General features: G+C 37.6%; 2 protein-coding genes and 1 pseudogene across 2 annotated transcripts; 2 read left to right on the plus strand and 1 right to left on the minus strand.

Annotated features, from left to right (window-relative positions):
• Positions 1-898: 898 nt before the first annotated feature.
• On the plus strand, positions 899-7,100 carry LOC138907668 (uncharacterized; annotated as a pseudogene).
• Positions 7,101-10,206: 3,106 nt separating this feature from the next.
• Positions 10,207-18,196, plus strand: LOC104094897 (elongation factor Tu, mitochondrial). Its single transcript, XM_009600915.4, has 12 exons — positions 10,207-10,509; positions 10,981-11,056; positions 11,728-11,820; positions 11,904-11,978; positions 13,761-13,865; positions 13,962-14,052; positions 14,185-14,390; positions 15,383-15,466; positions 16,104-16,166; positions 16,260-16,322; positions 16,666-16,906; positions 17,856-18,196. Exons 1-12 carry the CDS (start codon positions 10,322-10,324, stop codon positions 17,924-17,926), a joined length of 1,356 nt encoding a protein of 451 aa, XP_009599210.1. The 5' UTR covers positions 10,207-10,321; the 3' UTR covers positions 17,927-18,196.
• Positions 18,197-18,866: 670 nt separating this feature from the next.
• LOC104094895 (uncharacterized) lies at positions 18,867-24,524 on the minus strand. The gene is made up of 5 exons (XM_009600913.4): positions 23,963-24,524; positions 22,190-22,370; positions 21,561-22,053; positions 20,288-20,359; positions 18,867-19,642 (listed from the first exon to the last, which is right to left on the minus strand). The coding sequence occupies exons 1-5, from the start codon at positions 24,047-24,049 to the stop codon at positions 19,141-19,143; spliced, it is 1,335 nt and encodes a 444-aa protein (XP_009599208.1). The 5' UTR covers positions 24,050-24,524; the 3' UTR covers positions 18,867-19,140.
• Positions 24,525-26,232: the final 1,708 nt, after the last annotated feature.

Here is a 26,232-nt window from a genome sequence, read left to right on the forward strand (position 1 = left end):
AAGCGGTCAAGATCCGAATCTATTGTTTTGATTTGCTTTTAAGTAAAGGCGTTTGATTTCTTCAATAAATCAAGACGTTGTTGCTTTGATCTTGTCAAGGCTATAGAACTTGCGTTCTTGGAAGTTCTTGGAATTCTTTCCTTGAATTTTCCCATATCCTTTATTTTCTGCCCTTTAGTTCTAGTTGTTCAATTCCTTATTGTTATTGCTTCCGCATTTACTTTTTAAATTCTTACTCTAGTTTGGATTTCTGACCTTGTCGTTATCAAGTGGTATCAGAGCGGTTCTATCAAGGTTTCGTTCTTGATAATTCTGGGGATTTCTTAAATACTAAGAGCAAAAAAAAAAAAGGTAAAAAAAAAAAAAACGAAAATCAATTTTAAAAAAAAAAATTGCTTGCTCTCTAGGAACTTTCTTTTGTATATAATTTGTTTCCAAAAACTATCAAAGGAAACAAGAAGAGGGGATCTCAGATTTCAAAGATAAGACAAAAATTTAATTTTTCTTACTCTTTCTAATCTAAATATATAATCATTTCCTTTTTGTTCGTGTCTTGTTTCAACCGAGCCTAATAGTTCTAGGATTTGGTTCTTCTTTCATTTATTCCCCAAAAATTTATATTTTACTACTAAGAACTTTATACGAGTTGGGTTTAACTATAAATCTACAAAGTATTTCATTCAAAGGTTATTTTGAGAGAAAAAAAGGCAAAGTGTGTGTGAGAACAATTGAGAAAAAATTTAATTTTTCTGATACAGTTTAATTATTTAAGATGTCACATACAGGTAGTGATGATGAACGAAGGGTTCTTCAAGAAGCCGAAATCAAAGCAAGAAATGATTTTACCTTGGAAGCTATGCATCAACAATTCGAAAGGTGGAATTTGCAACTCCAATAGATGAGGGACACTATTGCTGAGCAAAATGATACAATAGCTGAACTTAGAAGGGAAAATAATGTTAGGCCCCAAGCTAGGAGAAATGTACCCCTTGCTCCCATTGTAAATCAAGAAAACCCGATAGATGATTTTAATGATATCGATTTTGATAGGGTGGGAAGGGATAGAAGGGGACAAAGAGGTAGAGTAGAAGATGATAATATAAGCAGTATAAAGATGAAGATGCCATCTTTCAGGGGAACAAGGGATCCGGACTTGTACCTTGATTGGGAGAGAAAGGTTGAAGACATATTTGACTGTCACAACTACTCTGAGAGTAAGAAGGTTAAACTTGTTATTGTTGAGTTTTCTGACTATGCTGCTATTTGGTGGAAAAAGCTTACTAGGGACAGATTGCAAGAAGGACAAGCACCAATTGCTACTTGGGCTGAGATGAAGAGGGTGATGAGAAAGAGATTCATACCATCACACTTTGAAAGAGAGCTACAACAACGCCTTCAAACATTGAAGCAAGGGTCCATGTCTGTGGATGAGTACTTTAAGGCTATGGATATGGCTATGATCCAAGCTAATTGTATGGAGGAAGAAGAGGCTACAATGGCTAGGTTTTTAAATGGTTTAAATAAGAAAATAGCTGATGTAGTAGAATTACAACAATATGTAACAATAGATGAGTTAGTTGATTTGTCTGTAAAGGTAGAAAATCAAAATAAAAGAAAGCAAGCTAGCTCATGGAAAGGTCGGTCAAACACCATCTCCAAGAAGCCATGGTCGAATCAAGAGATGAAAAGTTCTTCTAGACCTCAAGAAGACAAGGATAAAGGTAAATTTGAGAACAAAGAGGGAGGTAAAACCTTTAACCCTAAACCTTTTACACCTTCTAGTTCTATTCAGTGTCATAAATGTAAAGGAAGGGGACATATGATGCATGAATGTCCAAGTAGAAGAAACATCATTCTTAGAGAAGATGGAGGATATGAGAGTGAAAAAAGTGAGGGAGAAGAAGAGGGAGATGTGAGTAATGATGATGATATAGAACTACCTAATGATGGCATGATTGGGGTAGTTAGGAGGATTATGACTATCAATTTGGGAAGCAATAGTGAAGAACAAAGGGAGAATATATTCCATACTAGGTGTGGGATAAAGGGGAAAACTTGTTCTATGATCATTGATAGTGGTAGTTGTGCTAATGTGGTGAGTTCATACTTTGTGGAAAAATTGGGACTTGCATGCATGAAACACCCTACTCCCTATAGACTCCAATGGTTAAATGATAGTGGTGAACTAAAGGTAAACAAACAATGCATGATTTCATTCAATGTTGGTAGATATGAGGATGATATTCTTTGTGACATAGTCCCTATGCAAGCTTGTCATATCTTACTGGGTCGTCCTTGGCAGTATGATAGGAATGTTTTTCATGATGGAAGGAAGAATAGATATTCTCTTGAGCTAAATGGCAGGAAATTTACTCTTGCACCTTTATCTCCTTCTCAAGTGTTTGAAGATCAAAAGAGATTAAGGAAACAATGGGAAAACCAAGGGGAGGGATAAAAAGTGAGCTTGAGGAAAAAGAAAAGAAAGGAGGCCAAGAGTTGGAAAAAAAGAGAGATGGCCGAGAGAAAGAGAGAGAGGGCAACAATTTGAGAGAAGAGATAAAAAGGGGCTTGAATGAAAAAATAGAAAGTCTTGGTGAGAGGAAAGAGGCTAAGGAAATAAAAAAAAAGAGTTTTTATATAAAAGCCAAAGAGTATTTAAATGCAAGAAAAGAGGGGTTGCCCATAATACTACTTACTTATAAATAAGTTTTGATTAATTCTGAGTTACTAACTTCTTCTTTGTCAAGTAGTATTTCTTCTCTTTTGCAGGATTTTGAAGATGTCTTTCCTGAAGATATTCCTAATGGATTGCCACCTTTACGTGGCATTGAGCATCAAATTGATTTCGTGCCTGGATCACAAATCCCAAATAGGCCTGCTTATAGGAGTAATCCAGAAGAGACAAAAGGGCTTCAAAGGCAAGTTGAGGAGCTGCTTGAGAAAGGCTTTGTGAGAAAGAGCATGAGCCCGTGCTCTGTTCCTGTCCTATTGGTACCCAAAAAGGATGGAACTTGGAGGATGTGCGTGAATTGTAGAGCAATCAACAAGATAACGGTAAAGTATCGCCATCCTATTCCTCGTCTTGATGACATGTTGGATCAATTACATGGACCAAAATCTTTTCTAAAATTGATCTAAAAAGTGGTTACCATCAGATTCGAATGAATCCTGGAGATGAATGGAAAACTGCTTTTAAGACCAAATATGGGCTTTATGAGTGGTTAGTTATGCCTTTTGGCTTGACTAATGCACATAGCACTTTCATGAGATTAATGAATCATATCTTTAAGGATTTTCATGGAAAATTTGTTGTGGTGTACTTCGATGATATCTTGATCTTTTCTAACACTTTAGAAGAGCATGTAAAACACCTAAAACAAGTTTTTGAAGTTCTTAGAAAGCAACTCTTATTTGCTAATCTTAAAAAGTGTACTTTTTGTGTGGATCATGTGATTTTCTTGGGTTTTGTGGTTAGTTCTAAAGGAGTTGAGGTTGATGAAGAGAAAATTAAATCAATAAAAGAATGGCCAAAACCTAAGAGTGTAACTGAAGTTAGGAGTTTTCATAGACTTGCTAGTTTTTATAGGAGGTTTGTGAGAGACTTTAGCACCATTGCTTCTCCTTTAACTGAAGTTATTAAAAAGGATAAGATTTTTACATGGGGAAAAGAACAAGATGATGCTTTTAACTTGTTGAAAGAAAAGTTATGTTCTGCTCCATTGTTACAATTGCCTGATTTTTCTAAATCTTTTAAAATTGAATGTGATGCTTCTGGCAAAGGAATAAGTGTTGTTTTGATGCAAGATTCTAAACCTATTGCCTACTTTAATGAGAAGTTGAGTGGAGCCACATTGAACTATTCCACTTATGACAAAGAACTATATGCTTTGGTAAGGGATTTAGCCACATGGCAACATTACTTGTGGCCAAGAGAGTTTGTCATTAAAACTGACCATGAATCCTTGAAATACTTGAAGAGTCAAGGTAAGATTAGTAGAAGGCATGCTAAGTGGGTTGAATTCATTGAAACTTTTCCTTATGTAATTTCTTACAAACAAAGGAAAGAGAATGTTGTTGCGGATGCACTTTCAAGAAGGTATGTCTTAGTTTCTACCCTGACTTCTAAATTGATGGGTTTTGATCAAATCAAGGGACTTTATGCTAATGATGTTGATTTTGGCAAGATTTTTGCAGATTGTAAGTTGGGTCCTTTTGAGAGGTTTAACCTCCAAGATGGGTTTCTCTTTAAGGAAAATAAGTTGTGTATCCCTAATTTCTCTTTACGTGAAGTATTTGTAAGGGAAACACATTGTGGAGGGCTTATGGTTCACTTTGGAGTCCCAAAGACGCTAGACATACTTGCTGAAAATTTCTTTTGGCCTGGAATGAGTAAAGATGTTGAAAGAATGTGTGCACAGTGTTTGGAATGTAAACAAGCTAAATCTAAAGTGTTACCACATGGTCTTTACACGCCACTACCTGTTCCTACTTCACCTTGGATTGATATTTCTATGGATTTTGTGTTAGATTTGCCTAGAACAAGGTATGGTAAGGATATTATATATGTTGTGGTAGATAGGTTCTCCAAAATGGCTTGTTTTATTCCTTGTTTAAAGACTAATGATGCTTCACATGTTGCTGATCTTTTTGTAAAAGAAGTTGTCAAATTACATGGTATACCTAGAACTAATGTTAGTGATAGGGATGCTAAGTTTTTGAGCCACTTTTGGCGTGTATTTTGGGGGAAGTTAGGCACTAAATTGTTGTTTTCTACTTCTTGTCACCCACAAACTGATGGACAAACTGAAGTAGCTAATAGAACCTTAGGAAACATGTTGAGGGCTGTTTTGAAAGGTAAATTAACTTCTTGGGAGGCTCACTTACCTATGATTGAATTTGCTTACAATAGAACAATCAATTCTTCTACAGGTATGTATCCTTTTGAGGTTGTTTATGGTTTTAATCCCTTCACTCCCCTTGATTTATTACCATTACCTACTAATGATATTGTTAATCTTGATGGTAGGACAAAGGCTGAGATGATGAAAAAAATTCATGAACAAACAAGGCTTGCAATTGAGAAGAAAAATGAGCAAACTGCCTTGAGAAAGAATAAGGGTCGAAAACAAGTAATTTTTAAACCTGGAGATTTAGTTTGGGTTCACTTTAGAAAGGAGAGATTTCCCTCCAAAAGGAAGTCAAAGTTGCACCCTAGAGGAGATGGCCCATTTCAAGTCCTTGAAAGGATTGGAGACAATGCTTACAAGCTGGACCTACCTGGTGAGTTCCAAGTAAGTGCTACATTCAATGTTGCTGACTTGTCTTTGTTTGATATAGGATCGAATTCGGGGACGAATTCTTTTCAAGAAGAGGGGAATGATAGAATCAAGGACAAGGATAGAGTTTTGGAAGCTCCAAGGCCATTTACAAGATCTCAAGCTAAAGAGTTGCACTCTAAGATTGCTGGACTTCAATGGCAAATAAAGAAGCTTTTAATTGTAGAGGAAGAGCTCAAGCCCAAAGTAGATGAATTATCCAAGTTTTACAATTATTTGGTGATCCAAATTGAAGTCCAAGAGGAGGAAGATTGGGCCACCAAATCAGCCCTTGAAGTCCACCAAAGGGGCTCAAAATGAGCTTAAAAGAGGTCCAAAAGGGGGTGTTTCAAAGGGAGCCCAATTGGAGTCCAAATCAATGGCCCAAACTAGTAGTTTTAAGGTCCAAATCTGCCCCAAAGGGATTTGGCCGTCCCCCACCTAATTGTAATGAATTTTCTTACTCCTTAGCAATCACCCTACCTAATTGTAATGACTTTTTATGCCTTAGCAACCACCCTACCTAATTTTAAGGACTTTTTGTGCCTTAGTACTCCTATAAATAAGGAGTTCTTCTCATTCATTGAGACACTTCATTATTGATTAAGTATATCATACTTTGAGAGTTCTTTTGAACCTTTGTTACTTGTGCTTTGAGATTTATCTTTCAACCTTTACTAGTTCATAGTTCAAGGTAGTAAGATTACTTCTCTATTGTGATATCTTTGATTTCTTTGTGGTATTCTTAGAAGGCGATTAATACTAGTTATTAATTGTTGTCTCAAGTTACTCGTAAAGCGGTCAAGATCCGAATCTATTATTTTGATTTGCTTTTAAGTAAAAGCGTTTGATTTTTTCAGTAAATCAAGACGTTGTTGCTTTGATCTTGTAAAGGCTATAGAACTTGCGTTCTTGAAAGTTCTTGGAATTCTTTCCTTGAATTTTCCCATATCCTTTATTTTCTGCCCTTTAGTTCTAGTTGTTAAATTCCTTATTGTTATTGCTTTCTTATTTACTTTTCAAATTCTTACTCTAGTTTGGATTCCCGACCTTGTCGTTATCAGCTGCTTCTGCGGCTCCGCACCTGCGGCCAAAACCTCGCAGGTGCGGTTACACCAGATACCAGATGCCTCATCATTCCTTTAGTCCAAAAGTTGATCTGTTAACCATCCGGAATCCACCCGAGGCCCTCGGGACCTCAACTAAATATACTAACACGTCCCAAAACATGACACGAATTTGCTCGAGGCCTCAAATCATATCAAACACACCCAGTATAGATCGAAAGAGTAATGTTCCTCTTCCTTTGTAGATCTTCAGAAGGGACATCATAATTTTGCCCCAAATTCACATGAACTGGGGACTGTGGAGGAGGAATACCTTCTTCATGGTCAGTGCGGCCGATGGAGATGATGTAGCAACCACTGTTGGAAGAGTGGATGAAGATGGAAATGATGTAGCAGTTACTGGTGGTGGTGAAGGTGGAGATGAAGCTGATGGAGTTGAAGAGTGAGAAACAGCTGCATTAAATGCAGTGCTGGTTGTTTGATGCTCGCCAACCAAAGATGGCACAGACCCGGTACTCAACCACATGGTACCGGTTACAGCAATTGGGGCCCGGAAGTGGGAGTTCTCCCCAAAGTGTTGAAACGTCATCATCAGTTGGTGCAATTGTCTCAACAGGTCGAGCATCCTGTTAAGATGATAAGGACTGTATCCTTCTATGTAAAGAAGCTCCCTCATCACTATCTTCTTCATCATCATCGATCATCACAGTGTCTATGACCGGCCCAGAAGGAGGACCAGTCATCATCACCACCGGAGATGACTCGGGGGCATCAACCTTTGCCCTCTTATTCTTTTCCCCGGCCGCAGAGGAGCGTCTTCTCTTTGGTTGCTTGTTCTGTGGTCGGTGAATTCGTGAATAAACGTTTGCGCCCGAAGCAGGCCCGGAGATGCTTGTTCGAGTAAGTGCCTCCTGAAGCAGCCTCGTCGCATCAGCATGGTCAGCCAAAATATCCTCTTATGAGACATCAACTGAGCCTGCAGGTAGACCTAATTTTGTGAATAAGTCAGAAGGGTTCAACCAAGTTCTTCGTATAAAAAAATGGAAACAAGGTAAAATAAAGTTACCATGATTTTTGGCCTTCCACCCGTATTTAAGGGACAACTCTTTCCACAAATGAGTTTCGGGCATTATGATATCTAAGATCTTCTGAACCCACCGGCCCAAGCCTTCTACCACTGGTGGGGTCCATCGAGTCGTTGTAACATACGAAGTTTGAAGGATCAATACAGGCATGAAAGAATATTTAGTAAAAGAAAGTGTATTAAAGGGAACTTACGAGAACGGTTCCAAGCAACTGGAAATGATGAAGCCGTTGTTGGAATAATGTCACCGGTGGCAACTGTAATGAACCGTTCCATCCATCCACTGTTGTTGTCATCATCCATGCTAGTCAACAAAGCATGGTGGCCAAGTTAACAGAGATTTTGTCATACCTCCCCGGAAAATCTTGGGGGAATAAAGGTTCATCATACGAGCTAATGATAGCTCTTCCCCAGTTTCCTGACATAAGCATCGAAGGCAGGCAACTGTCGTCCATACTGAAGGGCTCACCTGTGCCAAGCTCACTTGGTAGCGAAGGCAAAATTTTACAATCACGGGATCGAGCTCTCCGCTCAAAGAAAACACACCCAAAGTAAAGGGATACTTGAAAAAATATGTAAAACCTTCCTTGGGATAGGTCACTCACTCCGATAAATCAGGAGCAATAATATCCAACTCAGGACAGCGACAATCCTCCTTCATAGCAGGAATACTTGAAGGACGAATAGGAGAAGAGTACCTACTAACAACCTATTTGCGAGGGTTAGCAGTAGAAAATTTCTCTTCAAAATCTTTCGAAGTACTAAGCCTTCTTGGGATGATGGAACCCACTGTTGGAGGAACGGAATCCTCGATTTTGTTCTTGCCCTTTGAAAAACTAGCATGTTTTGAAGAAGAAGCCATTTGAATAGAAGGAAGGAAAATTTCTGGTTCGAAGAAAATCAGAGAAAGGTTGGGAAATAGAGATATGAGTTAGAAGTTTGAGAAATTATGAAGTACATAAGAGGAGGATGATGCGTATAAGTAAAATTTTGGCGGCTAAATTCATGACCATGATTACTTCGATAGTCGGCAAAAGCTGTTCTGAATCGTGGGATGTTGCGTATTCGGGCATTAAATGCAGAGAGACGTGCGTCTAATCAACTGTCAGAAAACTTCAAAGGGATTTATAGTAATTCCCGCCAAAAAGGTACTTTCTACTAACTTTTCGGTAACTCAAGATTGTGTCACCAGAAAGCAGGGGGACTATTTGTATAGGAAAAAATACGACATGACACGTGGACGCTTAAAGGAAGGACATGTGGAACACAAGATAGGGATGGATACCGAACATAGCTATTCCGCTTGTCACCGGAAGGAATAACGATCATAAAAGGAGTATTAAATGCTTTGCGCCCGGTAACATTTAATACAGAATATTTTGCAGCATTAAGGAATTTGACATTTATGTCTAACGTTACATCTTCATCAATAGCCCTCATAATTGATATTAAAGAAGCGCATGATCCTAAGACTTCCTTCCCTAGACATAACTATAAATATAGAACTGAGTTATCATTGTAAAGGAGACGAATTTTCTGGCTAACTTATACTACATTCGATACATCATTTTAATATAATTTTATTTTCTTGCTTTTGATCTCATCATTATTGTGCCCGGAAATTTTGTTCCCGGACTCATCAGCTCTGTCGTTCCGTCTACATTCTAAGGCTAAGTGTTTTATATTTCATCAGTTATTTCATTATCTTTTGGATCAAATTAATTCACTTGTCTAGAAACCACAAACAAATTCAACTGTATCCTTTTACGAGTAAACAATAACATGGTAGTATCCTTTCACGGTAAAATCTGACCCCCTTCCCAAAGTAGGCATAGAACTTGTTGCTAATTGCTAAATCTTTTCTCATTAACAAAGTTGTTTTTAATATTCCTTGAACTCACTGAGCTATTCATTGTTTCAAAGTGAAAATTATGATCTTATAAAATTTACCTACCAAGTTTGATTTCTCGCATGTGTTGTGGATTTAACAACGAAATTGATGATAGTTGCTTTGACTGAGGTCTCTTGATATGAATACACGTAAAATAACTCAATACAATGATTGAATCAAATGCAATGTTAGAGAAGAACTAATCAAAAGTTATGAAGCAGGGGAAGATTTTGTCAACATTGATTACAAATTAAATAATTGTAAAAAATTAAACATACTATAAATAACAAGGTGAAAACTGGTTGTCGAATATAATTCCCATCATGATGAGGGTCGCCAAACATATTTCATGGGCGTAACCAAACATATTTCATGGGCTGCATAAACTAGAAAATAAAGCAGAAAATGACATAAATATGATACTATAAGGGGTGGTTTTAACTTTTGGTGCAAATCATCTGACTAAAGGCAAACCTTCAAGGTCATAAGTTAAAGTTTTGGTAAACTTGAAGATCAAGACCAACTCCTTTCTCCAAGATCATGAGGAAAATGACATTGTATAGCTGTTTTCAAAATAATAGCTGAAAATATATATATTTTTGTATATATATACATTATGTATGTTATATATAAAAATTATATAATTATTTGGCTACGGAATATAAATAGTTTTTAGGACGGGCTAAAAATGAAAAAAGCTCAAGATCATTTGTGTCATTGATCCAAAATAAAGAACTGCATGGGCCTACATAGGGAAAAGCCCATAACTTACGATCAGCCGCTTTGAAGCTGAGCCCAGGCCGAGGTGAACGTCGCCGTTTTAGCGCCGCCCAAGTAAAACCCTGCTGGACAGCAGGAGAAACACATACTGAACAAAAAACCTAAACCCTTCAAAACCCCAAAGCATTTGACATTTCCAGAGCTTCCATCAGAACCTTCTCCTCTCCATCTTCTCCATACACCAATGGCATCGGTCGCTTTTAGAAATCCCAATTCGAAGCGCGTGCTCTCACTCTCTCCTCAAATCTACTCATGCTGTAGAGGAGGAGGATCAGCTTCCACTCAGTTTTCACTCTCCGAGTCGCTAAATGCTAATGAAACTCCCTCTCATTCTAACCCTTGGTGGAGATCCATGGCTACTTTCACTCGAACGTAAGTTTATTTAAACTTCTAAATGCAGTAACTCATCATAGTAAATTTACTTCTTTCTCCCTAAATGTATAACACGTTTTGTTCCAGATGTTGATTCCGTAACTCAACATTGTAAATTATCTACTATATTTTGTGTCACTCCTGTAATTTAGAAGGGATTTAAGTTATGTGCACACTGTAAATAATGTTTACATTGCCACTGCAATTTGACTGGTTACCATATCAGGCTCGATTGGAAGAGTAAAAAATCATACACCTTCAGTGCATAGAACGTAAACATTTAAAAATGTTCAACTATATATATTGGCCAAGCGTCCATGACATTATCGTTCTTCTTTAATTCTTATCTATGATAAAAATTCTGTTTTTCTTGACTTGTGATGATTTGATCCTTGCTTCCCACAATGTAGCCATTTTGATTCTTTAGCTGAATTTTGTCAATATGTAATTATATTTTTTGGGTTCCTGCAGAAAACCGCATGTAAACGTGGGAACTATCGGCCATGTTGATCATGGAAAGACTACTCTTACTGCCGCAATTACAAAGGTTAGTTTGGTTGGCCCTTACGTATTTATTACTACCCCCATTTAGTTTGTATGAGTGAATTTGAAGGGGACTAATAAAATGTTAATTGGATTTGTGTATTATCTCTGCGGTAGTGGATAATATATCATAATAAAAATATTAATGCAGTGATTAAACAGTTAGTTTGATACGGCGTAGAGAACCATATCCTTTTGTAAGGTTCCTCTACTTTTCGATATTATTAATGCCCTTCATTAATAAAATGTTATTACCTTCCAAAAAAAGAGAAAACAGTTAGGTTTTGATACAGAAAACTTTATAGCAAAGTTTGAATAGATGATAGGGTCGTGGTGGGATGGATAGGATTCCTCCCCCTTAACTAGAGGTCTCAGATTCGAGCCTTGAGAATAGAAAATATCCTGGTAGGGAGCGGTTTCCCCTTTTAATGGGCCTTACGTGATGCGAATCTATATTAGTAGGGGGCACCAGACATTGGACGGGTAGCCAAAAATAAAAGTTTGATTAGTTAAATGAACTTGAATTCTTGAAATTTATGAAGGTTGTATAGGGTGATATTATTAAAAGGATGACGTCAAACTTTTTGTGTCTCGCCTTATTACTGTTTCCTTTTTCTTTTCCTCGATCAGTTATGTGAGCTACAATTGCCTGATAAGCACTTGTGCTTTGTTTAGGTCCTAGCAGAAGAAGGAAAGGCCAAGGCCGTTGCATTTGATGAAATTGATAAGGCCCCGGAAGAGAAAAAGAGAGGAATTACTATTGCCACAGTAAGGGATATTTTTCCGTCCTTAGTGGGGTTTTATTTGTTAATTCTATTATGCTTTTAATGCTTGAGCTGATGTATTTGTAGGCCCATGTGGAGTATGAGACAGTTAAAAGACACTATGCTCATGTTGATTGCCCAGGACACGCAGATTATGTTAAGGTGAGATGCAGAACCTACCTATTTTTACTAATAAGATGCTCTTCTTCAACTTGTTTTATCTATTTAACATGACTGTTAGATTAGGAGTATGTAGTTCTGCTTGTCTGAGACTCTGAGTATCAAATAGAAAGCACTCAGCAATTGTGTATCATTTGAAAAGCACTTCACTGACCGTGAAGCCTGTAATTAAGCAACATATTTGGTTCGCCTAACATTCAAAGTTTGAATGGATGAATATTGAAATACTCAAATAATTGTATGCTTTATTCTTTTATTATTGAATGTTTATCCAACATAATATGCACTTACGAATGATAGAAAAGTCGATCAACATTTCGTGGTTGAGATTCTTAAAATAGTATAAATTAGTAGTTATGAAAATAATCAAAATAGAGATTCGTAAAGAAAATTTTATGGATTGTATCATAAATGCGATGGTATAATACATTGCTGGATGTTGCAAAGTAGAGAGTGTAATATAGATTGGATGGAAGGGCTTGTACTTTTAGAGCATAAAATGTTGCGGCACAATTGAGTTAGTGTTAAATTCTTCAGCAGTAATAGAAGAGAGAAAAATTCAGCATTCACTTTGTTTTACTAATATAGCGAGAGGATGGTCCCTTAGTGTGCATCACTTTCTCTGATTGAAAAGGTATGGTTTGACTTTCCCAAAAATAAAAGGTATGGTTTGATGCAAATAAATAAGTAATGTGAAAAAGCACTACTTTTGTGAATATCGAATCCCTTCAGTCCTTTCTTTGTGGGATCTTTTTTCGCTCTCTTTGATTATTTAATAAAGTTTTCCGAAGATGATAGGAAGCCTTCTCACTAATTTAATATTTGAGTGGCCATGCCATAGTCTTATTTAACATTTTCTCAAGTGTTCTCTGCTGTCTGAACCAGAAATGAGAAAAGTAATGCCAGTTGGGAGCAACCATGACGATAAGAAATATAAGTAGCAACTTATCAGAAAAACTAACAATAAGAAATACAAGTAGCATATATGGTGCATCGAATGGAGGGATGGATTAAGTGGAGGCTTGCCTTCGGTGTCTTGTGTGATGAGAAGGTGCCACCAAGACTTAAAAGGTAAGTTCTACAAAGTAGTGGTTAGGTCGGCTATATTGTATGGGGCGGAATGTTGGCTAGTTAAGAACTCTCATATCTAGAAGTTGAAGATAGCGGAAATGCGTATATTGAGATGGATGTGTGGGCATACTAGGAGAGATATGACCAGGAATGAGGTTATTCGGGATAATGTGGGGGTGGTGGCTCCCATAGAGGATAAGCTACGGAAAGTGAGGGTGAGATGGTACGGGGCATGTGAGGAGGAGATGCCCGGAGGCACCGGTAAGGAGGTGCAAGAGGTTGCACATGGGGGGTCTAGGGAGGGGTAGACAAAGGCCTAAGAAGTATTGCGAGAGGTTGTTCTTCTTCCTAATACTCCCTCCTTACTTGTGTAGCCACCTTATTTTGTTTCTTGTGGTGATTGATTCTTCGATCAAAGATAAAATGTATGGATATAGGAACAACGAAAAAATTACTGAAGTTGATGGAAAAATTAGTCAAGTTGCAGTTTCTGCATTTTGAGATAAAAGATCTTTAACAATCCTTAGCTAAAGATGAATCTGCTTGGCTAGCAAAAACTGAAAAATTACAAGTCCCTGGATTCAGTCAATTTTTGCTGCTTGATGTTCAAAATATTTCAAGTATCACAGTAACTCCCCCCTCCCTCTAAACTTCAGTTTTATTCAATTGCTAATCACCTGTTTTAATCTGTAGAATATGATTACTGGAGCTGCCCAAATGGATGGTGGTATTCTAGTTGTATCCGCTCCTGATGGACCAATGCCACAAACGAAGGAGCATATCTTGCTTGCACGCCAGGTGGATATATGCATGTATCACTTGTAGATTGACCAGGGAAATAACGTAAAGCTACTATATGGCGATTCTAATGTTGCTTTTTCTTATACTTTGCAGGTTGGCGTACCATCACTTGTCTGCTTTTTAAACAAAGTTGATGCTGTTGATGATCCTGAACTGCTGGAACTTGTGGAGATGGAGCTTCGGGGTGCGCCAGCTTTTACATTACTTGCTTCAGTTGTATTATTACTTCTGCAGAAGCTGAAGTCGTGGTAACTGGCAAGCTGTCATTACGACTTTGCTATGCTCATTTTCTTACATGAAATTTTCTTCCTTGCAGAACTGCTTAGTTTCTACAAGTTTCCTGGAGATGAAATTCCTATCATTCGTGGTTCAGCTCTCTCTGCTTTACAGGGAACTAACGAAGAAATTGGAAAGAAAGCTATTTTAAAGTTAATGGAAGCTGTAGATGAATATATTCCTGATCCAGTGCGTCAGCTTGATAAACCATTCTTAATGCCAGTAGAAGATGTATTCTCAATTCAGGTAATCTGATATTCTATTAGCTCATGCTTAGCCGGAGATCTCAAAACCTAAGTTGCTCGGACTCGGGTGCGGGTGTCCGATACGGGTGCGGATCTAGAGGTCAGATCCTTCATGATCTAAATTTAAAGATTCGGGGGTATGGATCCAGGTACGGATACGGGTGCGGGGATTCGGCTAAAAATAATTCAATTATTTAAAAAATAGAGTTATAAAAATATTTCTAAATTATGAGACATTATGTGAAAAACTTACAAGGTATTCTGAGAAGGAGAAAATATTGAACAAGAGTAGAATTTTAGGAGAAGGACTGACATAGAAATTTATATATATAAGGTATTCCATTTTCTTCCATATCACCCTAGCTTTTGATTTATTTTCAAAAATCATTGCATCTGTCCCAAATTTCTCCGTTGATTTTGGTCAAAGTACCCAAAATCTGTTGACCAGATCCGACACGGATCCCACACCCACGTCGTGTCGACACGGGTGCAGCACTGAAAGTGAAGAGTCCGAGCAACTTAGCTCAAAACTATATTGCCCCTCTGTACTAATAAAAAAAACTATATTGCTCTTTTCGAGTTTCTTTGTGGTCTCTGAATTATACTTCATTTTAAAGTTATCTCTAATTGTCAATGGGTTGCCTCTATGCTCTATGCATATGCCTTTACAACCTTTAAAACCAGTGAATAGCACTCTTATGTTTTTGTAGATAACTAAAAATGCTGGTAAGATTTGTCCTTCTTGGAGGAAAATGCTGTACTCTCTTCAGTGCCGAAAATAGCATATACTCGTGTAAATCGTTATTTCTTCAGTGTGTCCTTTATACTGTGATGGCATCCTCCATGCTGCTTATTTTAGAACAATCCTCTCGCTCCGAAAAATTCTGCTAGCGTTTGCAGTCCATCTTTCCATTTCCAAGAAAGGGGGAAAAACAAATTAATGCTTGAACCTTGTCTCTACTGTACTAATCATTTGTTGTTAATGTTTTGAAGGGACGTGGAACTGTTGCTACTGGCCGTGTTGAACAGGGACAAATAAAAGTTGGAGATGATGTGGAGATCTTAGGGCTGATGCAGGTTAGCTGTGTTCTTATTCTATTACCTATTTTATTTAGGCGGAGCATATATTGGTTCATAATGCGACTCAGATTCTAGTGCTAATGATCTAGAGTTTGTTCTGCCTTTTCTATCTGTTTGCATGGAATCCTGAGGACGACTGACGCGGTGCCTGATCATTAGCCACGTTAATTTCATTTAACACGAAATTAATTACATAAGATACACTCTATTAGTGCATAGTTAGATTTTTGGACCCCCAATAATAACAAGATTAGGTCGTGGTAACTACTATTATACTGCTGAAGATGCTTGGTTTAATCTTAACTTGCTGTGAAGCTTTGACAATTGTGTTTTGTTCTTTGGTTGATTATTGCCGGTATGAGTTAAATTATATTATTGTGCTTTGGTATTAGAATTATAACAACAACAACAACAACCCAGTATAATCCCACTAGTGGGGTCTGGGCAGGGTAGTGTGTACGCAGACCTTACCCCTACCTTGGGGTAGAGAGGCTGTTTCCGATAGACCCTCGGCTCCTTCCCTCCAAGAACTCCCCACCTTGCTCTTGGGGTGACTCGAACTCACAACCTCTTGGTATTAGAATTATGATTGTGCTTTTTGTAGCATGTTCGTATAATCAGTTTTGTTTCATAGGGCAATTTAAAATCTACAGTGACTGGTGTTGAAATGTTCAAGAAGATCTTGGATCATGGACAAGTAAGTATCTGAGTCATTCCATATGACTTTTTAAGAGCTGTTTTCATACATCACTTATTTTGTACTTTTATACTGTTTTATTTTCTTACTTAGGCTGGCGATAATGTTGGGCTTCTTCTTCGTGGCTTGAAACGAGAAGATATCACACGAGGAATGGTCAGTCAGAATTTACCATTTTCCGTGTTATTTGACTGCGTTTATGTCAGGTTGTTGTAAGAGAGTTTACCTGTAAAACGTTGATAAGGTTCTTCCTGTTTTTGTTCCTGTTCTACATTTTCCATTGGCTGCTTGCATGTTTCTCTTTGTTACAGTTATTAAACTAGCTTGTTATCCTGATCGAACTGTACAGTTTTTGTTACACTGTTTCTATTCACCTTGGGGTACTTGTTCAAGTCTGATAATGTGATGTTTCATGAAGTCAGAAGTCTGCTATATTAACTAAATAATGTAACTACGTACCTGTGTATTTCAAGCATCTTATACTGCATATTGTTTATAGGTGATTGCAAAGCCTGGTAGTGTGAAAACGTACAAGAAATTTGAGGCAGAGATATACGTACTAACAAAGGATGAAGGTGGTCGCCACACTGCCTTTTTCTCAAACTATAGGCCTCAGTTCTACCTGAGGACTGCTGATATTACTGGTAAAGTGGAGTTGCCTGAAAACGTCAAGATGGTTATGCCGGGAGATAACGTTACTGCTACTTTTGAGCTGATATCTCCAGTTCCTCTTGACGCAGGTCAGTATATTCTGTAGCTCCTTCGCGATTTTGCTTCTCTGTTGAGTAAAGGTTCCTCCCAATTGCTGTAGTTATTCTTATTTTTCTCCCCTTGGAGTTGCATAGTTTATAATATTTTGAAATGGCCATTATCAATGACAAGGTGTACCTCTATTTTAATGAGATCTGAAGATCCTTTTGGGCGCCTTATATTGACTTATGTATTTTTATGATAAAAAGGAGATCATCACCTTACTTGGGTCGCACGTACATTGCCTTCAATCCTGTTTCTTCTTGCTAATGTGGTAGTCAATCTCACATGAACTGGCACCTTGTCTTGCTGCTTGTTAAGTTTCCTTCCTGTTAACCGTGATGTACATCGAAATCCATTTATTACATAGCTTTTTTAATTTAATTGTGCCTATAAGGTGCAAGATTTTGGTTTATATTGCAACTTAGCATTGAATCTTTTTTCTTCTTTTCCCTTGGTTGGTCAAAGAGATTGTTCAAGAAACTGGAGCCAGATGTTTCTGTCATCTTTGAGTCTAGAAAATTAAAATGATACATTCAGTGTCATTGATTATATGGTTAGATGGCATCGGACTTGCGTTCGTTTTGATTTTGAGTAAAATTGTTCTCCTGCCCCACGTGTATCAAATGCTGAGTTAGAGCATACCCAGTTTGCGAGGCTGCCCTTTGGCTGCATTGTCGTTTTTGTTTAGAAGTTTCCACGTGCTTCAATCCCATCATAGGGTCATGTGAAATTGTATGAATGCCAGACTCATATTATGCATGTTTATGTGTTTAAGGATATCTTAGTTTTCTTTGAGATCTGATTGTATTCATTGGTAAAATAAGTATTTCTTCGAGTCTCCTTTCTGCATTTAATTACGACTTCTCCTTGTAAAAAGAACATATTTGAATAGTAGGCATCTGATTGTTTCTATTCCATCTACCTGTAACTTTTCAGGACAAAGATTTGCCCTGAGGGAGGGTGGCAGAACGGTTGGTGCTGGGGTTGTTTCCAAGGTACTGAGCTGAGGTTCGGGGAAAATGCAAACTTATGTGTCAGTCTGGTTTTGTCTCAAGAGGGGTTGACGAAGGAAAATTATATTGCTGCTTGCGGAAATACAAGACACGTGACGATTGCTAATGTAGTCATCATTTGACGCAAATATTTTTTTCTGTTGCAATGTTGAGAGAATCCGTGTCTGTGAAATTGAATATATTGGAGGAAGGAGTCCACTTTGTAGCATCTTACAGTTCATAAGCAGTAATTGCTCTAAATAATAAACATATTGGTGTAATGAACTATGGTTTTTTGCATTGACGAAGAACTGCATGCTAATTGTTGCGTGATACAATTGTACTATGCAATAATTCGCAATATCATTACGAGCTGTTTGCTTGCGTTCTCTCAGTTTTTCCGTACATGGCCTGTTTTCTACCAAAACAGATGAGACTTAAACTTACCTTGGCATCTATGCCGATATGTTCAAGTACAGGCAAGACTCTCTCATGATCTCCTTGCTGCTGCTGCTGATGGCAAAATGTTGTGCAGATGAAGGGTAAAACATGAATGCCACGTGTGATTTAGACATGAGTAGTGTAGTGATACGTTTTACTTGGTTTAAGCAACTGGTCTGAAATCCCGAAGGATTTTCAATCTTGCGTGTTACCAGAAATTTACGCGACAGTAGTGCAGAAGTGAGATGAACCTCCGACTTAGATTATCCAAAAACTTCTTGGAAGCCCTATATTGATCAGTGTTTTGATGTTTTTTATCTCAGAAAACGGGAATTGTATACAGTGTCATTGAATCCTTCATTGGAAGATCCCTTGATCATCTTGGCATCCAATTAATTAGTTGGATTGAGAAGGCAATCATGGTATTGTCAAGAATATATAAGCACAGCCTTTTGTGGCCTCAAAATAAGTTATGCAACTTCGTCTGAATGTATTAAAACTACGCTCCTGAGTATAATGTCAAAATTCTTTCTTATGGTCTCAATAGCTCAAAACTCTTGTGCTAGCTTTATTCAAATCATTTTACAAGACAATTTGCTACAACACAAATCTGATGAGCAGAAAAAGCTTGAGCTCTGTTACTCACTACGTATATCCAGTGCTACTTAAAATCCATTTCCTTCTGCTCAGATACTCCATTACAGTCGGACGTCCCAAAACCAGCTACCATTGATATCATCCCCGAGTTACCCATATTTTTACAGTCGCAAAATCTTGTGTTCTTGAAATCAAGCAAGCCTCAGCACTACCACTGCTAACAAAGTTGCAGCTCTGAAGTAGATTTCCTTCACATTTTTGTCCAGATTATTCATCATGTCCTCTTCTACCATATCCAACTTGCCTGGACTTCTGTTGATTACAACAACGGTGTCCCTCAAATTATTGACAGCCCAAGAGAGCCATACAAGTCCAAGGCCTAAACCAGTGTTCAACAGTTTAGGTGTAGAGAAGGCAATTCTTCCACAAGCTAGTTTGCAGGCAACAGAGAAAAGGACAGCTATGCCGGTTCCAGCAATGCTAGCAGAGAACTTGGTCAGAAAGTATGGTAGTTGAGGACCCGATTTCTTCAACGAAAGTATTGCAGATTTCCCATGCCGTTTCTTGTCAACCATTATGGACAAAAGGCTTTCGCATGCATGGAGATAATTGTTTCTGTAAATATCTTGCTCTTTAACTGCTTTCTTGTTGCTCCTTTTCTGGGTTGATGTCTGGTACTTAGTTTTTCGAGGACTGTAAGAAAGTATAAATATGTGAGAGAGGATGATGATTTTCCTTGTGGTGTCATAAAATAGAATAACACAAATGTAATGCTCATGCAACTGATTGCTGCTGAAATTCTTTCCTCCTATGAATACGCCAAGTACAGTAAACACCTCACATGGCTCAAATTCATTTTTAAAAAAGTAGAAAATTGAGATGAGGCTTCCTAAATCCTTGAATCCATTTCCCTCTTCATATGTGCAGTGATTATGAATACTTCCAGCAGAATTATGGAAGTCGTTGTGAGGTGGTTTTATTAGACCTTTCAAAGATACAGCTAACTGTCCACGGCCAAAAGATCATACATCCATCTGAACAATTGCTTCCATATTTATCTCCATAATAATAAACTCTTTTTTCTTAGTCCAATTACCTTATTTAGCTATTTTTCTTTTCTTATTTAACATATTCTGCTAACATTTGTTCTTTAAGTTTTGAGGTCAGCTTAGAGTTACCAGTCAAACAATCATCGAGAATGATCAAAAAAGTGAAACTTTAAATCATAGATTAAATGTATCTATGAATTAGATTTCCATATCAAAGTCACCATTAGATAAAAAACATAGCTAAGAAAACAAAGTACATGCGAAATTTAGCGTGAGATGCATAAGATACCTGCTTATAGATGCTGCATTCACGTCAAGCTTCTGAGCAGAACTTTCACCTTTAGCCTTCGACATCCTGCATCTGCACAGCAGACAATTTAACTTAAACCTTGAGGGGCTACAGTCAATCTATCAAACAAAGATGCAACATTTTCAGTATCAAGTGCCAATACTGTGATAGCACAGTGCTCACTTGATGATGATGATGAAGAAGAAGAAGATGGTTCTAAACAAAACTTTTAGTTTGGTGAATAGCTAACCTCACTAGTCAGTGACTCAGCTATTTCTCGCATACAGAAATACAATTCTAGAGCAAATGACTGAAAAAGCACCTCTGGAGCCACTTTAAGCCTAGGTCAAAGGGGCAGAAAGCCAGTTGCTAATAGCACCCATTTGGTACATCCCCAATCTCACAAAATTGGTCATCCTTTGACCTTTTGTCTAACCAACTTCTGAAGCATAACATATCATGATTTCACCTCTCTAAACTATAGTTCAAACCACTAGACTCTGATAACTCCTTGACAAGTATAAAGCTGGCTCATTGCGCCTATCATGAAGCAAGCTTAAACTAGTTTCATTACATACAGATCGCAACAACTAGTAAAACACCTCCTACATTGCCCATCTCGACACACAAGAAGCATCTGCAAGGAGATGCAAGTCTTGAACCCTCAGCATAACACCTCAGGGTAAAAGGATTATTTTGGGCATGCAATCCTTTCCCATAGGATCAAATGGTTACATGCTGAGATTCTTATCTTTGCCTAATATAATCACCTCGGTTTTAGGGGTTCTAACTGAATTAGGACATCTCTACACTTCCAAACTAGTTTGTACACTCCTTTGGTTAATCAGTGCATATGCATGATCCTTTCCCATACTCCTTTGGCTATTATCATCTTGATAGCATCATTGTAATTATGACTTGGGACGATAGTAACTATGCCAAGTATATATCTGTTCATAATGGTAGAGGCTTTCCTTTTAACTTTCGAACTATTTCTCATTTAAAGTATGTGTGATCGTTGTTATTATTTCTCTTATATTTTACTGACACACTTCGTACAACGGCAGACCTAGGGCATGCAGGAGAGGAAAGAATGCATTTATGGGCTACACTGTTCACAATCAAGAATAGTAATAGTGTAATACAGAAGAGAAAGGCCTAACAAGTTCTATTTCAATAAGATGAACACATGAATGGGAAAAGACTTGTCAAATCCACCCAACTTAATAAAAACTTTAGATGAGAAGTTAAGCAAAAGGAAAACTATTGCTACCTGTCAAAGTATGGAACCAACATCGCTTGCTTTGTGCATTTCATTGAGTCCTTTGACAACGCTTGCTTTGTGCATTTCAATGAGTCCTTTGACAAGTAGAACTCAGAGATAATAGCAAGTATGTCCTTCATCTCAACCCTGGCACTAGCACCATTAACTAATAGAGGGCTATTAGAATGAAGTGTTTTCCCGAGTCCTAGGTCGCTTACCGCATTTAAAGGAGGCTCCCAGAGGTGGAGTGAACAACTTGGATAAACAAGAGATGGCTGAGACATAGCATCATGAGGCTGTTGTTCAAGATAAGAAGCAAATTGTTGTCGATGCATGTCCACCGCATGTGCCAGTGGCCCCACAAGATCAAAGAGCATAGACGTATCTATTCCACCGCTTTCTACATCATTTGATCCAGCCATTAGGTACTTCCAAATCTTCTCCTGCCTTGTGCATTGTTCAGCAATACCAAAGCTGAAGAGCACTGAGTTCAAGTGAGTGTCTGCGGGAAAGGATAGGGGTCATCAGCATATGCAGTATTTAAAAGATTTGAGTAGTTTCATGAACAATAATGGATTCAATCTAAGATCATCACGAAATTAAAACTCAAAATTTAAGAGGAAGTGTGAGCTATGAACCTTGCACATCTACAAGTACTGGCCGCCTAATAGTTGATTGGATTCTGACAAAGTGATTGCCCGCCAATAACATACTAATTGGTTTCAATAAGTCCAGTCTTTGATTCACCTTTAGGCTACCACAACTTAACTTCACCATATCTTGGTTTGCTCCAGGACTGGGAAGAAAAGGGAGACTTTCCTGCAATAAGAAAGAAAGGATACCATTTAAGTAGTTCGGGAGTCAATTGATCAGTGTAGACCACTCTTTACAAATCACTCATCATTCTTTAATAATAGAGACGAATATTTATCAGCAGAAGGGCTTGAGTACACAAGGAAGCATAAAATTAAAGAAGTTTAGAAATACTTAAGCGACTTCAGGTGCAAGTCACTTTGAACTCCAACATTACACCAGATCCATAAACGATTAAAACTCTAATTGCAATATGCTCCCAGTCCTAGGATTCAAGAACAAGATGATAACCACAGGATATCTTCCTTTAGAGCTGGATAATAAGTGCTTCAACAACAATATTTGAATGCACTCCAGGCTTGAAGGAAGCAAGGAAGAAATGAAATAGCATTACTCATCTTTTCATGTCAACCATCTTAGCATATTCTGGAATCCAAAAGTAGAAGCACAATGATGTGTGTGTATATCATCACCTTGCTCTCAAGGACACACATGATGCTCTTTGCTGCCCTCTTCCGCATCAAGCAACCCACTCACGTCGTCTTTGAGGTTATCAATCCCTTCCAAGGCATGGGACGAGAGAGAGAGAGAGAGAGAGAGAGAGAGAGAGAGAGAGAGAGAGAGAGAGAGAGAGGGGGGGGGAGGGAGGGAGGGAGGTGCGTGTGCGTGTGTGTATTCCACCTTCTCTAGCCTTTGGTTGAGAGTGAAGAGACCTGCCTCCAACAAGCTAACTTCTTGTTAAGCGTGTTGGGGTTGGCCGCTTCCTTCTCTTCCCGTGGCTAGTATCAACCTCGGTCCCTTCGACAATATCCTCCCCATGGACAGCAGCTTCATCCCTCACTTTACTCGAGCCTCTCTTCTTAGGCTTCTTGGTTGAAGCCTTCTCACGTTCACGGTCAGTTAAGGTCACAACAATGCCCTCTGTGTGCACCCGCACATGTATAGTATAACAATAATTGTTAAAAATTTGAACATATATTAAGAGGTCCACCCGCTACCTTTAGATTCTATCCGCAATTTGACCCCGAAACTGGAACCGTGACTGGACTCATTAACATCATTTAATAACGTAACTTTCATAAAAGAAGGATGATCTAGATCGAACTACATCATCAGATCTTACTTGTTAAAGATAACCATAGTATTATCCTGTATCAAACAACATAACCCTAAGCCCAGAGGTTTGGGCAGCAACAAAAAGACATAAGAACACAAAAGTCAGCCACAATAAGAGAGCACATACTATCAATCAATCAACTTCGCCTTAATCTCAAACAAAGTTAGGGTCAACAATACGAATCCTCTATAATCATTCGAGCCTGAATCATACCAACACTACTTTGCTTATAAATACGACCAGCCAGAGTGAAAACTGATAAAACAATTGTTTTCACCAACACATATAACAATAACAACTACTAAGCCTCAGCCTGAAACAAGTAGGGGTCGACAATATGAATTCTCACTGACCACGTTACTCCATTTAAATCATCTCATGCCAATATTATGCAAATACAAATAATATACAAATCATTGCACCAACTAACACCAAGAAGAAAATCAAACACCTATAAATCATACAAAGTTGAAAGCTTTACCTTGGAAAACCTGCTTATGCCCTGTTCTGGAGGGAATAAAAGCCAAGGAGGATAGCCATGAGAAGCCATAAGACAACTTTCAGCCATCTTTGAGAGAAACCCAGTTCAGAAACCTCTTTGTCTAAAGTTTCTGATCCTAAAATCTCTCTTCTTTAAGCTTTGATTTTGATAGTCACAGCATATGGGGCTTATCCTGCTATTCACCGCAAGTTCCCTAAGATTTTATTGCAATTTGGTGGTTTTAGAAATTTGAAGCCTGCGGTGTGATTGGCCTTTGAGAATTTTGGTGGGTTACAACTTACATCTTTGGTTTTGGTTGGATTCTTGAATCAAGACAAGAATAATAGGTTTCGACTTTTTCTATGTTTTGGATTCTTCTGGGACCTTCGTCTGTGGTGGTAGTTTCAGCTACGTTAGAGTTCACCCGATTGAAAGATTGTTTGGTTTTAATGGGAAGATCACAGCCGCCAAAATTCTTAATCAAAGATTTCATAATTTGCTTACCACAAATCACGATAGCAAAGTAATCAAGTGATGTCCTTATCAAAGTCAAACAGAGTGTACAGAATCTGAGATTTAAGATGGCTTAATACTTTTTGCAAAGTATATCATATTTGAGAAAATGACAAAAATGATCTCTTGTGTTTAGGGTAGGTTCAAAATAATTCCTTAAATATATTCATAAACTGTTTGGTCCTTCAAGTTTGTTATAAGTCTGCACTTTTGATCTCCGTCAAATATTTAATTAAATTTAACAAAAATAGTGAGAATTAAGATTTAACCATAAAAAGCAAAAAAATTCAGTCAAATCTCAAAAACTACAACATACACTAGAAATAGATTTAAAAAATATCAAAAGTTACACCTAAAAAGTTGCACCAAACTACATTACTAGATCAAAATAGCCGAAACTGAAAAAATAACACCTCTAAATATTAGTTCAGGTTCAATCTTTTTTTCATAATTCTTGTTAAATTTAACAACTAAAGTTTATTAAATATTTAACGGAGATCAAAAGTGTTTATTTTTTAGAAACTTAAATGATAAAAAATTCTCAAAAATATATTTAAAACATCAATTTGAACCTAACGCAAAATATAACAGATTATTTTTGTTATTTTTTAGATAATTTTTAAAGATTTATTTTGTTTGTTGACGATATATATTTTCTTTGTTATGTTAGTTAAAGAAAATGCAACATATATAATGGAACAATGTTGGGAAAAAAGTGCAATGGAAAGATAGGGGTGAATGAGATTGAGAGTTTTTTTTGTAATTTAGTTTTCAACTAGAGTTTCAGCAACAAAGTAGGAATTGGGTTGAGTTCGGCGAATAGATAAGAATAAAGGATACTCGAGGGACAAATGAGGTTTGCTCAGTTGGTAAAAGCACCTTCATCTACGACCGTTAAGTTTTGGGTTCGAGTCATAGTGGAGGGGAAGTGTGGAAACACTATAAATTCTTCTAATTTAGGAGGAATTTAAAAAAAAAAATACTTAAGGAAAAGTCTACCTTCTCCCTAGAACTGTAAAACCGTTTGGTCCCTACTCTTTTCCACCTCCATTAATGTCACCAACTGACCAAGAATTGATGTTGATCCTCCCAAAACCACCGGATATTCAACAAATTAATCCAACCAGGAAGATACCTCTTCCACTAATCCAAGCGAGGCAATAATTGCATCAATTTCTTCTTTCAAGGAAAAGCTACTAGTGAATGAAGAGGAAACAATATATCCATAACATATTTGCTTCCACTCCCAATGGACATTGAGATAACCGAAGCATCAACCCCACTAGTAAACAATACCCTTAAACACCTCATTAATGTCCCCATTAAATATAGAAGATAGGCACCAGATACGTTACACCCATATTTTCGTACGTAAGAGTACGTCGTAAGACAATTGATGTAAGCTCAGAAATAAGATCATTTTTAACGTACATAAGGTAAGTTAATCATGTTATCTTGGAGATTACAAATCTTTAAGATTATGTATAACAAGTACCAAGAGGGTTGAAAGACTTAGAAGCTAAACAAACTGAAGAAAATAAGTTTCGTCGAAAGTTGACAAGTTGGGAATATTATAACACATACTCTTGGGATAAAATTAGGGTGTTTAACATGATAATGAGGTTATGTTATGAGTTATTTTAGTCGTATGATAGTCGTGTATTACGTTTTGAAGTCAAGAGAGTTGTGGAACAAAAGTTGGCAAAGGTCATCACAAGTTACATTCATAAATGTGCTGAAAATTAGATCAAATATAG

Source organism: Nicotiana tomentosiformis, chromosome 1 (assembly GCF_000390325.3).
Source record: "Nicotiana tomentosiformis chromosome 1, ASM39032v3, whole genome shotgun sequence".
NCBI lineage: Eukaryota > Viridiplantae > Streptophyta > Magnoliopsida > Solanales > Solanaceae > Nicotiana > Nicotiana tomentosiformis.

Coding starts and splice junctions, on each gene's coding strand:
- LOC104094895 (XM_009600913.4), bottom strand. CDS start 24,049: ATGGCTGAAAGTTGTCTTATGGCTTCTCATGGCTATCCTCCTTGGCTT. Junction 20,360..21,560: donor TTGGTTCCATACTTTGACAG/GTAGCAATAGTT, acceptor TCTGCTGTGCAG/ATGCAGGATGTCGAAGGCTA. Junction 19,643..20,287: donor AATGCAGCATCTATAAGCAG/GTATCTTATGCA, acceptor ACTTTCTTACAG/TCCTCGAAAAACTAAGTACC.
- LOC104094897 (XM_009600915.4), top strand. CDS start 10,322: ATGGCATCGGTCGCTTTTAGAAATCCCAATTCGAAGCGCGTGCTCTCA. Junction 14,391..15,382: donor AAGATGTATTCTCAATTCAG/GTAATCTGATAT, acceptor AATGTTTTGAAG/GGACGTGGAACTGTTGCTAC. Junction 16,167..16,259: donor AGATCTTGGATCATGGACAA/GTAAGTATCTGA, acceptor TTTCTTACTTAG/GCTGGCGATAATGTTGGGCT.